The sequence below is a fragment of the Anser anser genome (assembly GCF_964211835.1).
Source record: "Anser anser genome assembly, chromosome: 2".
In the NCBI taxonomy this organism is placed as follows: Eukaryota; Metazoa; Chordata; class Aves; order Anseriformes; family Anatidae; genus Anser; species Anser anser.
In genome coordinates, this window is record NC_139721.1 from 162,351,273 (window position 1) to 162,367,767 (window position 16,495).

Genomic DNA, 16,495 nt, shown 5'->3' on the forward strand with positions numbered 1-16,495 from the left:
CACGGCCAGCCTACAACACGTCTCTTTAACACATTTCTTCCCCTTGCTCTGGGCAGCTGGCACCAAATCTTCACCAACTCCGAGCTACCAAAGTGGGCACCTCCCATGCGGATCTGCTACCGAAGAACCCGTTCCCAGCCCCCTGCTACTTCAGCAGAGCCAGTCGTTACGGTTGTGAGATGAAGACACCGATCGCTCCCTAAAACCTTACCCAAGTGTTTTCATGTGAGTGACATTTTGAAAGACAAGCTGTTCGCATCGCTGAAAAACAGAACGCCGCTAATGTAGCAGATTTAACATAGCAGATTTTCTAGACAAAGTAAGTAGGCAAGACTCGACTTAGCTGAAAGCAAAATATTTTTATCTGTAGCCAGGGGAAATGTTAGGGAAACTGGAGACACAAGGAAATGACATAAAGGTAAATAAAGAGTTGGCCAAATGACAAGTGGCTAGGCAATGTCAAAGGGAGAATTATCTTGCTGGAGGAGCATAACTAGTCACTAGCGTTTGAAGGTCGAGAATCCAGGATAAGTCACGCGTACCATTTTTTATTATAAGCTTAGAAATTGGAAAGGGTGCTGATGAAATAACTTTAAAAGATAAAGCCAGCAAACAGTGTTAGGATGCCATCCTGAAGAAGACGGTGATTTTGGTTATCAGAACGGGAGACATGAGAAAGTTTGACGTTATGAAATTCAAAGTCCTGCAAGGGACCAAACCACGACCTAGCAGGAATTTATGCCATGATCAGGGATTTCAAGGAGAAACACAGGCTGAGGTCACGAATCAAATACAGAAAGACGAAGCTGTGCGATGAAAAGAGATGAGAGAACGCAGGAGCCCAACAGGGAAGGGATGTCGGTTAGAGAACGGGAGCACTGGCACCTGTAAGACAACAGCAGGACTTCTGCACAACACACCACGCGGCTCCATCCAGCATCCCAGGAGAAATGAATGGGAACGGGGACCTGGGATTGGAAGATGGACTGTGGATATTAAAACTGTTCTGAATACCATGAAGAAAAGAGCAAGAATTCACACTGTTTAGCTTAGCAAAAAAAAAAAAAAAAAAAAAAAGATGGAACAGGGAACAGATCTTTCTCCATAAATTTACCAGGGAAATTGCTAGGGAGCACCTCCCCAAAGTGTTTCCCCAAACTCCAAGCCAGAATTTGCACAAGAACAACTGCTCGTGTCATTTCCAGAGTATATTTAGCGTGGAATGAGAAGAAGCTTTCTCGGTAAGCAGCAGGGAAGGGAGGCAGTGAAACGAGCCGAGCACAGCCAGGCACATCTCCCCTCCCTGCAGCGGCTGGGATCTGGATCCGATTACCCGAGAACACTCTTCCAGGCTCACGCTCACTTCGTAGTGCTATTAAATTAAAAGATGTACTGCAAGATTATTAACGATTGCTTCAGTGTCTCAACCACAAGCTGCAAGTGCTGGCACTGGGCAGCTCTGGGACGTGACGTGGGAACACCCCGGGACACGAGGCGCTGCCGCGGGCTCGCCGCCGCGTAACCTCGGCGCTCGGCTCCGACACTCGCTTCATGCACTGCCCCTGCAAAGCAGGCCAGGCGAATTCCCACTTTTTCTTCTCAGCTGGATTGGTGGCTGCCACCAACAATGATCGGGACAGCAGATTGGGCTAAATTATGAGAATTTAACCATGTCGTTTTGGGCTATAACCAGCACGCTAAGCCCCAGTTTTACAGAACGGACAGGGTTGCGTTCATGAACAATTACATTTCAAAAGCTGCCTTCTTTTGCCACTGTGTTTCACAGTAAACACACTGCAAATAAAAATATTCTACAAGAACAAGTCGGATGGACGCAGACAGCATGTAAGCAAGCAGGGGACACTTTTAAAAGGTGACTCTTTTAAGCGAGGGACTGTATTTTTCTATGGGTTCGTGTAAATGGAACTAGTTCTTTCCAGTCTTCACCATTTCACTCCAGATTTGTGTTCTCAACTGGCTTGAAATACCACAACGCTATGTAGCTTCACATTTAAACAAACCCCATGGTTTGTAGAACACAAACGTTCAGAACGGAGGAGTTGCAACCTGTAAACAACACTGCTCTGCTGACCCAGACTAGTTTGAAAAAGTAACCTGAGAAACTTACCCTTCCACACCGAACTGCCTTTTGGTGGTGGTGGTGGTTTGGTTTGCTTTGTTTGTGCAACACCGCAGTTTTGCAACACAAGAAGAATCCTACTTCATAGCCACACGTAAATAATAAAAGAAGCTCTGTCAATAAAGAAGCTGAAGGACCTTTTGTGAGACTTAGAGAAAAATGTTACTTCACACCTCAGACGCACCAGACTGACCCGAGCAGCCCAGTCAGCGCGTGCTGGAGGCAGGCACTAGGTGCTTGCTCTCTGTTATCAGAACAGCTTCGGACTTTCTGCCCCACTGGCGAATTTCACTCTACACATCATGTCCTTAACTGGCACCGAGAAAAGATTTTAAAACACAAAAAGCTGTGCACCAATTAGGGCAGAATACACGGCATCACATCACGACCCCAGACACCTCCAACCCTTCCCCTCTGCCAAATGCCATTAAGGCCGAGCAGTTCATCCAGCACTTCGTCGCAGACCGGAGATCTTTCCGCTGGCTAACGCTGTCACGTCTCAGGTCCCGGTGCTCTGGCAGCCAGTTTCTGGTTGGGAAGCAGTAATTTTAGTGGCTGGCTCAGGACACACGAGTTCTCCTCCCAGCCTTCCCATCAGCTCGCCATGGGACGCCTTGATGAACCACCAGGGCACTCTCCTCTTGGAGCCATGGTCGGTAGCCATTTAACATATTAGCATTCTAGCTTTTAATCTGCACTGAAAAAAAAAGGACTCCAGAATTTCAAAATGCCATTGTTTAATCCTACGGCCATCTCTGAGGAAATTACCAATCCTCTTAAGTGCAAGTAACTGCTAAATCCCTGGTATTCAGGAAGGGCAGGGGAAGACGGCAAGTTTAGCCCGAGGATTTGGTGTCTTTCAGGAAGACAGACGAACCTTGAGGGCACAGGAAAAGCTAACGTCACACAGAGCTACAGAAAATTCTTTTCTTTTTTTAGATAAATGAAATATAGCGTGCTCTAGTTAAAAGGAAGAAGGTTAAATAATGCAGTAAGTTACACGACAAAACAAAGCCAAGCAACCCTTCCAGATCATTTGTTTTTGAGGATGAATCATGTTCTGTTTGCTTCCCAGAGCCTCATGTCACTTCTGGGCCATGCTAAGTCATTTCTAAGTTCAGAGCTGCCTGCAGCATCAATAGTCTACAGAAAAATCCGCAGCCCTCCAGCCATGCGACCGCTGCGGAGGGAGATGTTAATCTTGCAGAGCCGAAGATGCATCTGGCTGGCTGTGTTGAATCGATGCCTGTTAAGGAATCTCAATTTCGACCCAGCATTTTTCCAGTAAGCAGCTTATTTTGCCATTCACTACTGCCAGATTTATGTTCAAACACCACAGCATCTCCTTGTTCCAGGAATCGTGACCCTACATTGTTCATTCAAGCAGAAAAGAGCAGCTTCAAGTGACGTGGGACCAATGCTGACACATCGAGGTGAGCTTTTATCACAGCGCATGAAGAAGACACTGCACTGTATTTATCAACAGAAATGGAACAAGGAACAACACACTCTCAAAAAAAAATTAAAAACAATAAAAATCAAACTTCCCATTTTTGCAGACTCCACGAGCAGGATCCCAAGCATCCCTCATGCCTTGTTTCAGAGTTTTATAACTGTGGAGAGTTAAAAACTGTTTTTTCTTCTGATATTCAGTCAGCAATAATTTAGCTAACTTTTACGAAATAAACTCCTAGAACAGTCTGGGTGGGAAGGGACCCCAAAGCCCCCCACGGCCACCCCCTGCCGTGCCCAGGGCCCCCTGCCCCCAGCCCAGGCTGCCCCCAGCCCCATCCAGCCTGGCCTTGGGCACTGCCAGGGATGGGGCACCCACAGCTCCTGGGGGCAGCCTGCGCCAGGCCTCACCGCCCTCATAGTAAAGAATTTCTTCCTCGTATCTAACCCAAACCCGCCCTCATTTACCTTAAAACCATCACCCCCTGCCCGAGAGTCCCTCCCCAGCCCTCCTGCAGCCCCTGCAGGCACTGACGGCCGCTGTGAGGTCTCCCCGCAGCCTTCTCTTCTCCGGGCTGAACAACCCCAACTCCCTCGGCCTCTCCTCACGGCAGAGCTGCTCCAGCCTCCGAGCATCCTCGTGGCCTCCCCTGGGCTCGCTCCAGCAGCTCCGCGTCCCGGTGCTGGGGGCCCCACCACGAAGGCGGTGCCCAGGTGGGGTCTCACGAGAGCGGAGCACAGGGGGACGATCCCCTCCCTCGCCCTGCTGGCCGTGCTGCTTTTTGGTGCAGCCCAGGGCACGGCTGGTTTCTGGGCTGCGAGCACCCAGCGCTGCCTCGTGTCCAGCTTCTCGTCCACCAGCACCCCAGGTCCTTCTCCTCAGAGCTGCTCTCCATCCGTTCCCCACCCAGCCGGGATCTGGCCTTGGGATTGCCCCAGCCCAGCTGCAGGACCTTGCCCTTGGCCTTGCTGAGCCCCACGAGGCTGGCACAGGCCCACCTCTCAGCCTGCCCGGGTCCCTCTGGGTGGCATGCCGTCCCTCCGGGGTGTCAGCTGCACCACCCAGTCGGTGTCGTCGGCAAACTTGCTGAGGGTGCCTCAGTTTCACTGTCCGTGTCACCAACAGAGATGTCAAGCAGCTTTGGTCCCAGTACCAACCCCCGAGAACACCACTGGTCACTGATCTCCACCTGGACATGGAGCCGTTGACCACAACTCCTGGAGTGCCACCACCCAGCCAATTCCTTACCCACCGAGCGCTCCACCCATCACATCCGTGTCTCTCCCATTTAGAGGCAAGGATACCAAGGGGGACAGGGTCAAATGCTTTGCACAAGCCCAGGTGGATGCTGTCAGTTGCTCTTCCCCTACCCACCAGTGCTGGAACCCTGTTGTAGAAGGCCACCAGACTTGTCAGGCACGATTTCCCCCTGGCGAAGCCATGTCGGCTGTCACCAATCCCCTCCTTATTTTCCACGTCCCTTAGCAGAGTTTCCCGGAGGATCTGCTCCATGATCTTGCCAGGCATAGAGGTGAGACTGACCGGCCCGTGGTTAACCAGGTGTTCCATTTTTCCTTCTTTAAAGCTACGGAGAGTAGCTTTATGGTGTTTAGTGAGGAAAGAGAAGCACCTGGCTCACCGAGCACCTGAGCCAAATTCCCAGTGCTCACCGCTCGGCAGCACTCGCCCTCAGGTGCCAATGGGCCCTCGCTGCTGGCCACGAAGGGTCTCTGGCTCGGCCCCGCCGTGTCCAGGTATGCTTTGTAATGGGAAGGTTTCCTTTTTCCAGAAAGGGTCAGATTAACCCAAGGTTACCCCTGGCACTAGCTGACACCGCCGGAACGAGAACGCTGCAATAACAACAGATGCGGTGCAGTTATAAAAGCTAAAATGCACAATATAATCAGCCTTACCCTATTTTCGGTGATGGGGCTGAAATGGAAGAAGATTACAGAGCTGTGGCCTCAGAGCGAGCTGCAGCTGGAGCCCACGTGAGGGAGGCCTCCTCACCCCCAGGCCTGCATTTAGCCCACACCACAGCGGAGCTACTCCAACACCCCAACACGTACTGCTTCCCAAAGCTTTTGTAGGCAATAAAACCCTATTACACCAGGTGGTACAAGCAAGAAAACAGCACGGTTTTACGACAGGAAAAAGAGGTGGAAAAGCAGAAAGCTTTAAAAAAGAGAGCCTGCCCTTTGCACAAACCCCCCGGGGCCGCTGGTTCCCCCGGGGACGTGCGGCCGCAGAGCTGCGGGGCTGATCTGGTATTACAGAGAAATTCTTATGAAGCTAAATAATTAAGCCAGATCTAGCAAAAAGATGATAACAGAATGTTTAGACACTTCAAAAAGCTCTATTTTGATGTGTATTTCACAGCACGGTTTTTCTTTTCCTTTGACAAGTCTTGCGAGCACGAGCAGTGTATCAGTTCCAGTAATCCAGAGGGTCGCTGCAAAAGCTTTAATATAAACCATCAGGGTAAGCAAGAAAAAAAAAACAGGATGTTGTCCCAGGCATTAAAAAGGAAAACAAAGCATCTTTTTAACATGCAGTCGCAGTGCGGAGAGACAAGTTAATTAAAGGAAAATCGGGTAACAGAAGCGTAGGATGAAAGCATGACATTTCTTTGGGTGCTAACGCAGGATGGGCAAGTGGTCCTACTTGTTTGCAGCAATAAACGCCAGGGCCTCTTCTACCTGCCCAAAGGCTTTTTTGAAAAATGCCATTCTAAAATAAGTGGACGTTGCGGCTGCATTTTTTACAGGATTATCTATATGAAAATATGCTGGGTAGAAAGAAAAAGAGTACTGAAAAATGGCAATCGAGCTGTTTTTGTGTAAAAGCTGATGAACTTAGAAGGACAGACAGAAAACAGGGTTACATATTCTATTAGATGTTAATCTGCATGTTTTCCTTATGCTTTCTAAAGCATACCTCCATAGATTAGTTGGTTTAAATGCACCAAAATATTGAATTTAAGACATAATTTCCCAAGCTCATGGCTTGACCACTTTAAGTAAGAGCTACTTGCTCAGGAAATACAAGCCTTAGAAAAACCCCGCCGCTTCATCCAGCTGTCAGAGGCTCGCTAGAATGAATATTAAACACTACAAAATCTAAAGGGTTTTGTATTTCCATTTGAAAAATCTCATTAGGCCTCACCACACAGCTTTTAACGGCCTTCTTGATGTACGTACTACTTCGTTATAAGCTTCTCTATCTTCTATTCAACAAGTTAAGTCAAGATGCAGCGTTCACCTTTGAATCAAAGTTTAAAAGCAAAAAGGGAAAAGCAGAAGTGGCAGGTTGCTAGGAAAATACCATTTGAGAGAGACAATGCCATGGCAACGGTGTTTTCAAACAAAAAGGGCCCCTCCTTCTGCTCGCAGTCCTCACTGGCGCTCCCGCTGCAGCGCCAGCAGTGCGCGAGGCCCAGCACCTCCTGCCCTTGCAGCAGCAGCCCCTTCGGAGCCGGGCTGACACTTGGTACAAAAGCAGGCTGTCTTCCTGAAAAACCCGCGGCCTCGCTCGCTCCCAGCTCTTCCCTTTCTGATTTCACTGATTTCTCTCTGACGGGCACGCAGCGCTGCCGCGGCCCGCAACAGCAGCGCTTTCGGCCACGCGCTGGGGTCCTCAGTCGCAGGGGCTGCCGGGGGCAGGTTCCCTTTGTTCCTGGGGAAGAGGAGCATTTCGTAAAGAAGTTACCGTGGTCTGACATGCTCCACTTTCCTGCAAATAACAGAGCTCGTTACACAACGGCTTAAGCTGATTTGATACGAGCGGCAAACAAGACTACAGCACAGGGAGAAAATCTTCTTGAGCACGTCATTTAACATATGTAAAAAGCTGACTGATTTATGTCGGCGGAGACAACTTGGGAATCTAATCAGCAGCTCGAGTCGGCCAGCCGAAGATTTATCTTATTTACAGCCCCTTCCCTGGAGTGGCAGCGAGTGCCGGCAGGCGCCAGCCCGCTGCTCGCTGCTGGGTGCAGCGCCCAAACTAAACCAGTCCTCGCGGGGAGAGCACCGCAGCTTGGGCACGCTTCATTTCAGAGCCATGCCCTGCAGCCATTTAAGCTTGCTTAAGTGCTACTCTGTGCGTTACACGTGTTTAGTTGCCTATTTTCTCGGGATATCGAGCTTTTTGAGGACAGAAATGGAAAAAGGACATTTGGAAGTGTTATTACAGAAAATTACTTGCTTTGTGTCTGAAAAAGCAGAGATCCAGAAAAAGATCTTATTTGTTTTCATTTTAAAATGATTAAAAACTTCTCTACATTAACTAATTATTTTTTTTAATTGTGATTTCCTGCAAGATGCCAAGGCCAGGACAATCCTTCTATCCCTTGCTATATCGGCACTACCATTCACTAAAAATGAAAAACAAAGGAGTTTGTTGATTTTCTGTTCCGCTTTGCTCATTTTGCTATTTTCTCTCATCACCTGGTCTCTCATTTATGAATGAACTATCAATCTGAGAGTCACTGGAGTTACTAGCACTGTTCCCTGAGCCTGCAGAAAATGCTGTTACTGCCAAAAGCAAAGCTGCTGGGGCCAGCCCTGCCGGCACGAGCACAGCCCGCTCCATGGCACGAACTTGCTGACATGTTCTGCCACCTTTGAGTAGATCCCAGAATTTAGGGATTTACGTGCCTTCCCTGTGGGGCCCCCAGCACCGGGACGCGGAGCTGCTGGAGCGAGCCCAGGGGAGGCCACGAGGATGCTCGGAGGCTGGAGCAGCTCTGCCGTGAGGAGAGGCCGAGGGAGTTGGGGTTGTTCAGCCCGGAGAAGAGAAGGCTGCGGGGAGACCTCACAGCGGCCGTCAGTGCCTGCAGGGGCTGCAGGAGGGCTGGGGAGGGACTCTCGGGCAGGGGGTGATGGTTTTAAGGTAAATGAGGGCGGGTTTGGGTTAGATACGAGGAAGAAATTCTTTATTATGAGGGCGGTGAGGCCTGGCGCAGGTGCCCCCAGGAGCTGTGGGTGCCCCATCCCTGGCAGTGCCCAAGGCCAGGCTGGATGGGGCTGGGGGCAGCCTGGGCTGGGGGCAGGGGGCCCTGGGCACGGCAGGGGGTGGCCATGGGGGGGCTTTGGGGTCCCTTCCCACCCTGACTGTTCTATGACTCTATGAATAACACGGCAATTTGCTGAACCTTGCAGCCCCCAGGTGATGCGGTACTACCGTGCTGGCAAAAAGCCCCTCCTGGCAGCGGGTTTTACACTTGCTGAATTGCTTCCCGTGTCGCAGAAGGATCAGTGCATGGAGCGGGGGCAAACAGAAACTCAGGGGGAACCCTGCAATGGGAGCGTGTGCAGGGGAATTGCCAGCTGTAGCGTAAGGATGGCCTCCAAAACCCCCAGCACCAGGCTCCTATGACCCCGCACGCAGCCTGTATGAGCTCAGGCACTGTGGGTGCTGCAGCTTTATCTGCGGTTAACACCCCTGCCCCTCCATGCTTCTTCCTTAATCTGCATCCTGTCGCCGGTCAGGGATGACTTCACAGCTCCAAACATCCACCACCAGCAGCATCCATTTATTCCCTTACTATTGCATTTGGGAAAGTCACAAAGCTTAGGGACAGGCCAATTAGAGGACCGTAGTGAGAAGAAATAAGGACACTGATGCAGAGACTCCACAAAGCAGTGGCAAGAAGAGACAAAAGAGAAACTGGGCTTTTGCTCCGTGTTCAGGGTAGAAGTGGCATGAAGATCTGACAGTCGTAGCAATGATCAGCTTCCTGTTATTATTTTCTTTTCCCAGGCATTCACTACAATTACCAAAATGGCAAGCTGAACCACAGCGCCAAGACTCTGAACCACATTTAAAATAGACCCAAGAAGTTTCAGAAAAAAAAATATATTTTTTTAACAGTATACATAAAAGACGTTGTCACCGTAAAACATTCCCTTACTTGCTCCGCTGTTTCTCAGGCAACTTCCTACGCTGCAAGACGCTGCTCATGGCACATGCCCCAGAGAGCTCTCCGCCCTGCTGGACACCAGCAACCATGCTCACTGGTCTTTAATGACACTTCGCAGGACTTGTTTGGGGTTTAGAACTGAAACTTCAACATGTGTTGAAACTCTTAATTACTAATTTTAAGCAGTCTGATGATGAGAAGTTACTTCTATTTAATACATAGGCATGGACGTAACAAGCAAGTTACTGGTGAGATCTCTCTTGCTGCCCATGCAAGGCACCGGAACAGGGAGAAGTGTCGGTATTTTGAGGAAACTGACAGGAGAGCATCTAACATGTCACCAGATCACTGGATGAAGCAAAGGCACAGGCATTAGAGTAGGCACTACGCTGCAGTTCAGAAGAACTTGTAATTTATTTTGCATAAATCCAAATAAGCTTTTCAGATTTGTCTCTAGGAGGCAGAGCCCTCCAGAATCTGAAAACACTCACGTGTCCTCAGAAGCAGCCTGGTTTTTGTCATGATTATGTATGCACACAGCTGCATATCATGATGCACTTCTGGGCCCTCAGATTCAGAAAGTATTCTGTAATCAAGATGATCCACCAACACCTAACACAGGTACGATGAACGAGCCGACCTACAGCTGCTCACTGCCAACAGAGGGATGCCCACGTTCATCTGACGTGCAAACGTAGGTATCCTTTACAGCAGTACGAGGAGAGCTGATCTTACCACTGGAAGTAAATCTCTCAAAGTATTGCTAGCTTGAAGTTGGTTGAATTTAAAATAGAAATAAGTGCTCTGCTTTTTAAATCGAGTATTTCTGGTAGGAAGCCCCTGCAAAAGTGCACGATTTACAACATTCAGATGATGAAATCCAGAAGACGAAAAAATTTAGATCAGATGATTATGGCAAAAACGTTCCAGGTGTGCCATGGGCCTTACTCACCGAGGACTGTCCTGCATTGTGGCAGCAAGGCAGTGGTCACGAGTGGACACATCCAGTTTCCTGAAACGGACAGCTAAACCCCAAAAATCTCTGAGGTGCACTACCACATTTAAGCTTCCTCACACTAAACTTTCATCTGCAAAAAGAGTTTGTGTTAGTAGCAGCTGGCTCCTCCTCGACACGGAGGAATATATTTCCCCTGTTTCATCTTCCAAGGTCAGAAGTTTTCGAAGGAGCTATTCCCATGGTATCAAAAATTCATACTGTTCTTTCAAGGTGCACACGAAACCAGTATTCTGAACTGGATATTCACCAAAACATCCAACATCTTAACAGAAGGAAGGATGTTGAAAATTGCTAGCACAAACAATTGCCTGAGACATCATCCTTCACTGTAGTCAAGGTACATCGACACCAGGTTTACCCAAAATGTGACTACTCAACTCCCTGAGATGGGGATAAGCAAGAGGTTCAAGGACGCAGAGCTCTTAAACGCAGTTCTTTTAGCACAGGCCTGTCATATTTTAGAGCTAAGCTGCCACCGAACGTTATGCATGCTTGAAGAGCTATTGTTAAAGCAGCTCCCAAAACGGCTTTAGAGGTGGTATCTGTCGGGTACGTTACACTAGCGGGCTGTCAGACAACACAGGAGAGCTCTGTGGATGAGATGCACATCCAGGTGACACGTCTGCGGCCTGCTGGTCTCAAAGTCCTCCGTCACTGCGTGGGGAGCGCCCAGAGCCTGCGGCCACCCCCAGCGCCCTGCACGGCAGCTTGCAGGCCTTGTCCTGACCCAGCGCACGGAAGGGGCTCTTCAGAGTGATGAGGTGTTCCACACAAACCTCTGTGCTGAGCAAAATTCCACCCCAGTGTCTCAAGTACCACAGTGTTTGCAAGTGCTTCAACAGCTGGAAAGTTCCTTCCAGCTCCCTGAACTGCTCATGGGCTGAGATTACACCGAGTGCTACTCTGAACTCCTTCGCCAGGTGAAGAAAGCTGCAAGGGCTCCTCAGGTGAGCAGGCACCGGCTCCTCCGGAGCCCTGCACTGCAGAGCAGAAGTTTTCCTTTTCCACACTTACCCTCCAGAAGCAAGGGGAACAGCTCCCTGGTGCACGCCTCCGCCTGCCACGCACCGTCCTCGGCAGGAGCCGGAGCGCAAACAGAGCAGGAACAGCCCTCGCCTCTGCCCCCAGGGCTGCCGACCAGCTCCGTAGACACCCACCTTCACCCGCCTCCTCCTCAGTCCTAAAAATAAGTACCCCCAAAAGATCAAGCAGACGCACACAAAAACTCTTAGTCATGCCAGTCTGAAGAACTAAAGGAGCCTTTTGAATTATTCAGTTCCGTGCTTTCTTTAGACTGAAGCAGCACAAAACAACTCTCCTTCAGCAAATACGGTTGGATCCAGACCCATTTTGAAAAGCCTGAAGAGCTCTCTCTCCCTGAAGTCCACAAAGTCTGAAGAGCCTTTATAAATAAAACCTCATACCATACATGAAATAAGCAGATAGGTGAAAGAGGAGAAATAGCTTTAATAAGAAAAGCACATTTTTAAATGTCCTGTTTTCAAGATATTAAACACAAGGAATGTATGTGGTTTTTTTAAATAAGAACTTCCTCTAAAAGCAACTTATTCATCAGTGAAGGGGGTTAGTTAAACTAGTGAGGCAGCAAAGACTGCTAGGGAGGCAGTTAAATGCTCCCACTGCATTCATCAAAATACTCCAAAAGATTGTTAAACGCAGATTACCATTCCCACAGACACGTCATTTTTGTGTAAATCCTCGCAAAATCAGGTACCTTAAACCACCAGACGTGCGTCCACTGCAGTGCCACAAGCACTAGATGTTATTTATTTGCTAGTTTATACGTGCAGATTTTAAGTGCCCTGCATGTGCCCCATGGAAGTGAGCATCCGTCTCACGGAAGCGAGCACCCAGTATTGCTGGAGCACTCTGAGACGGGACTTCCCTTCCTTCTACTCCTGCACCCCCTTTAAAACAACAAGATCACGCGTCTCACCGAAAGCATTTCAGTTTTAATGCGCAAGCTGAACTGATTCTTTGATGGACATGTTTACGAGCATCCATCCCAACAGCAAGGTATTCCAGGTTAAGCCGTCACCTCTTCCAGAAATACCAGCAGGGTGGTCAGTCAAGGACATGCAGTGAGCTGCAGGTATTAACTGTGAACAAGCAGCACAACCCAACAAGATTCTCACCACAGTACCACTCGTGAGAGGTTAGTTTGAAGTGTTTATTACGGTGGTTTATTCAACAGCGATACACAGCTTCACATCATACAAGGCATTGGAATCTGAGAAAAATCAGAAGTGACAGCAGACAAGCTCATTAGCACAGAGGAGTTATAGTATGTTCTGAAAATACTGCATTACCTCCGAAACTGGACAAAATAACATGAGATTTAAACAGAGTAATACATTTGGTAGCTACCCAGCTTTCTGGGAAACAACATACAAAAATAAAGACACACTCTCTAGCATATTAATTTACTGCACTAAGTTTTCAGCAAGGTGCGTGTACATTTTCTGGGGGTGACCGAAGACGCGACACGCCGCACCGACCCCCCAGCATCCCCACCTCCCCTCGCCCTCCTTCCCGCACAGCATGCAGCCCCAGCACAGCCACACGAGCCTTCTGCCCCAAAAAGCCCCCCTGTCACATCACAGGGCTCGTGGTAAGTTAGGCCGTCACAGAGACACAGAACCAACCGGCTCTTCCTCTATCTGCACTTTCGAGTCAACGTAAACCTAATGACATTTAAAGGAACAAGGATAAAGATATGGGGGAAAAGTGGCAGTGTGATGGAATGAGTGACTCGTGCTAGCGTGAGCAGCCGACAGCGACTGAACCCTGGGTGCCCCGCTTTCATTAGCGGTCCTTGCTCTGCTTGAGGCGATGCGGTGGCAGTTCATGGATGGTCGCAAGCCTGACCCCACTGTGCTGAGCCCTCCTCAGCACCGCCGCCACCGCGCAGAGCGAGCACAGCTGGCCAGCAGCTCCCTCTAAGCAGGGCTTTAAAACATCGCTGTGCTCCGCTGCCGTAAAGCACTGCGGGGGAAGAGTCTCTGAAAGCTTCTGTTACTCAGTCTGAAAATTCCTCTAATTTATTATTTACTTTCTGTTTCTGGGGCACTGGTGGCTAAGCCCACTTAAGGCAAAAGGTGAGAAAGAATGATTTGTGGCACCAAGCTAAAATGCCTGCAAGCTAGCAGCGATGCTGCCTTCCTCCAGAATCAGCCATGCTAAAAGGTAGTTACAGGAGGTCTTTAAAATACATCTCTCTTTATGGGAACCAAAAACGGGAGGAGGAAAGCGCTTCATGCCAAGAGGAAAGGGCCAAACACCCCTCCTTGCTTCACACACGACTGCATCGCACCAGGGGGGCTCTGGCAAGGCCTCGACCGCCTGCCCAAAGGTGGAGGCTGCTGGCCTCATGCTGCCACACAGCACGTTTCCAGTAACACCAGAAAGGCAGGGGACACTCTCTCATGGCCCTCTTTGCCACTGCGGCTTGAGTCCCAGTTACCACTCCAGCTCTACTCCGCAGGCAGCGGCCATTTTCGTACTTCAGTCACGGGCTGGGCCCAGCGGCTGCAGGCCTCATGTCGCCTCCGTGGTGGCTGCCAGGAGAGGAGCCTGGCTTGTAGGTACACAGCTGTTGTCCCAGTGCTGCTGTTCTCAGCCCGGCAAATTGGCACCACGAGGCTATCAGCTGCTAACAAGTGAAGTTCCCACCGACTTAGAGAACAAAAGCCTCGGGCCCTGCCGCCCATCGCGAGCAGGCTGATGACACGCCACTCACTGCGACAACTCTGGGCGCTCTCGCCCTGGGTGGGAGCATGCGAGGGCTCAAAAAGTCATCAAGATTGGCTGGGTCGCTATCTGAGAGAGAGGCTTCAAAGAGAACCTCGAGGTGGTGTAACTCCAGCACTCACTCACGGTGCAATACTCTCGCAGGGAATTATCAGCAGGCCAGCGCCACAACGCAGTCAGGTACTAGCAGGGCACTGGGAACGTTCACGTGCAGGCCACTCTCTTACAAAGTGAATTCTTTTTTAGGCCAAGTTCTCTGTATAAGAGCTTTTGGCAATTTGGAGAATCATGTTCTGCCTCTCGATTTTGATTTAAATAAATCCTGCACTTGACTTGCCTTCAGTACCTGATAATTTTAACTGCACAACACTACTATCCTCAAAGAAAACATTTACTGATCTACAGAAAAGTCTGAGCTTGCCTCATTTAAAATACTGCGTAGTCTCTCAGTTATTCCCTTCTCCTGAACTTTATCTGTTTATGGCAGTAACTAATACTTCTGGAGACAGCAGGAATTGCAAGGGGCTGGCTGACCTCCTGCAATTCTGCTTCAGGTTCAAACAGGCACGTTCCTTTTGATGTTGCTGGAAACTGCCTTAACTATTTCAGCCTAGATTTAGCAACTTGTTCACGGGTCTTTTGTTTCTCTCGGAGTTGGAAGGGGCAGATTTTTTGACAGATTTTTTTTCCATGGCAGGTAAAATTTCATCCAAGTATGCTGTCATACCAAAATGGAGCTAAAAGCACAAAGTTAAAGAAAGGCTTACCTCCAAGGTTTGTGAGAGGCAGCACAATAACAAAGCAAGCCTACGGAGGCAAGAAGCTGGGGCTGGTCATTCTCCTTTATACTCCCAGTTGATGGCAAGTGCTTGAATCCCTCATTCCATCCCTCACAAACCAAAGAGGAACCTCTTGTACCTCGGTAAACAGGGTTATTCCTAACCTATTTTTCAAGTCTTCATAATAAATGTTATGAAGTGGAAACACTCGTTTTGACGATGACGACATTGTTAAAGATAAAAACCTCATATGAGAAGGTTTCAAAGCAGCAGGGATAAAGGCAAGTAGCGTTATTCTAGGCTGTGGTGAGCAAGGGGAGAAGGGAGAGGAGCTGCAGTCATGGTGCACCCATCCACATGAAAGCACAACTTTAAGTTTAATAGCAAACCTTCTGTTATTAAGCATCCATGAAAAAAGGATTTAAATTAAATTTAAAGGTGGTTGAACTGAAAATGGAGCTGTAGTTGTGATTTGAATACAGTGGGAGTGCTGAAATAGTGCAGTTAAAAACCATCATGCACATTTGTGCTTACACAAAGAAAGGAAGGTTTCAACAAGCACTGCAGAGCAGAGGGAGGAGGAGAAGGGCTGATCGGCCGACAGCACAGCTACCCTTTGGTTTCTTCTACACGTAAAGTCCAAGGATGTAAAGCAAGAGCTCTGTAAAATGCTGAAGATTTTAGAAGTGTAATGGCAGGTAGAAAAGTACATTGGTCTTGTAACAGTGGCAGCCCCAGTGTTAGGAGACAGTCTAGGCTTCTAGGAGGAGAAAATAGAAGAGAGGAAAAGAAGTAGGAGAGGGAAAAGGGATGGGGAAAGGGGCAAAAAAGCGCAAGTCATTAGTAAACATGAACATTCAGGTAGCACACTGCACAACAAGCAATATTTCATCTAGTGCAGCCAGGAGATTTGCCAAAAGCCAGATTAGAGACACGTGATATTTTGCTTTTACAAGTGTCCGAAAATACATCACTAGCCATGCTACGGCATGACATCGTGCCACATGCAGAAATTAGCTGTGATAAATCAAGATTAGTGACAAATTGCTATCAAGAGAGCAGCAGCTCAGGATGCTGCTTGTAAGCACAATTTGCACTGAAAACGGTTACAAACTATTTTTGTGACCTGATCTCAGAGGAGAGAGAGACAAGCAGGCTGGCTTGGAGAGAAAGTCCATCTAGGGGAAGTACGGACCCGAAAGCAATACTTCCCCAGGTTACTTATCTTCCAACAAGAATGAGAGGTATCAGATTGATCCGTTTGATTGTCCTTGATGGATTTCTTTCCATAAATTTATCATTTTTAAAAATATTTATATAATTCCTTTGAACTCTGGGCAAATATCCTGCAATAAGGAGTTGCAAACATTGCACTGTTCAGAAGTTACTTGCATGTATTTTGCTTTAAACC

General features: G+C 48.7%; 2 protein-coding genes across 34 annotated transcripts in view; both read right to left on the minus strand.

The window, feature by feature from the left end:
* The window catches only part of MAP4 (microtubule associated protein 4), a 158,078-nt gene that overhangs the window by 79,767 nt on the left and 61,816 nt on the right, over positions 1 to 16,495 (minus strand). The gene's annotated exons all lie outside the window — the stretch shown is intronic.
* On the minus strand, positions 217 to 15,840 carry LOC310895259 (uncharacterized protein). The gene is made up of 2 exons (XM_083826302.1): positions 2,129 to 15,840; positions 217 to 968 (listed from the first exon to the last, which is right to left on the minus strand). The coding sequence occupies exon 1, from the start codon at positions 5,160 to 5,162 to the stop codon at positions 4,071 to 4,073; it is 1,092 nt and encodes a 363-aa protein (XP_083682428.1). The 5' UTR covers positions 5,163 to 15,840; the 3' UTR covers positions 217 to 968; positions 2,129 to 4,070.

Excerpts from the sequence above, each read along its gene's own strand:
- LOC310895259 (XM_083826302.1), bottom strand. The coding sequence starts at position 5,162 with ATGGAACACCTGGTTAACCACGGGCCGGTCAGTCTCACCTCTATGCCT.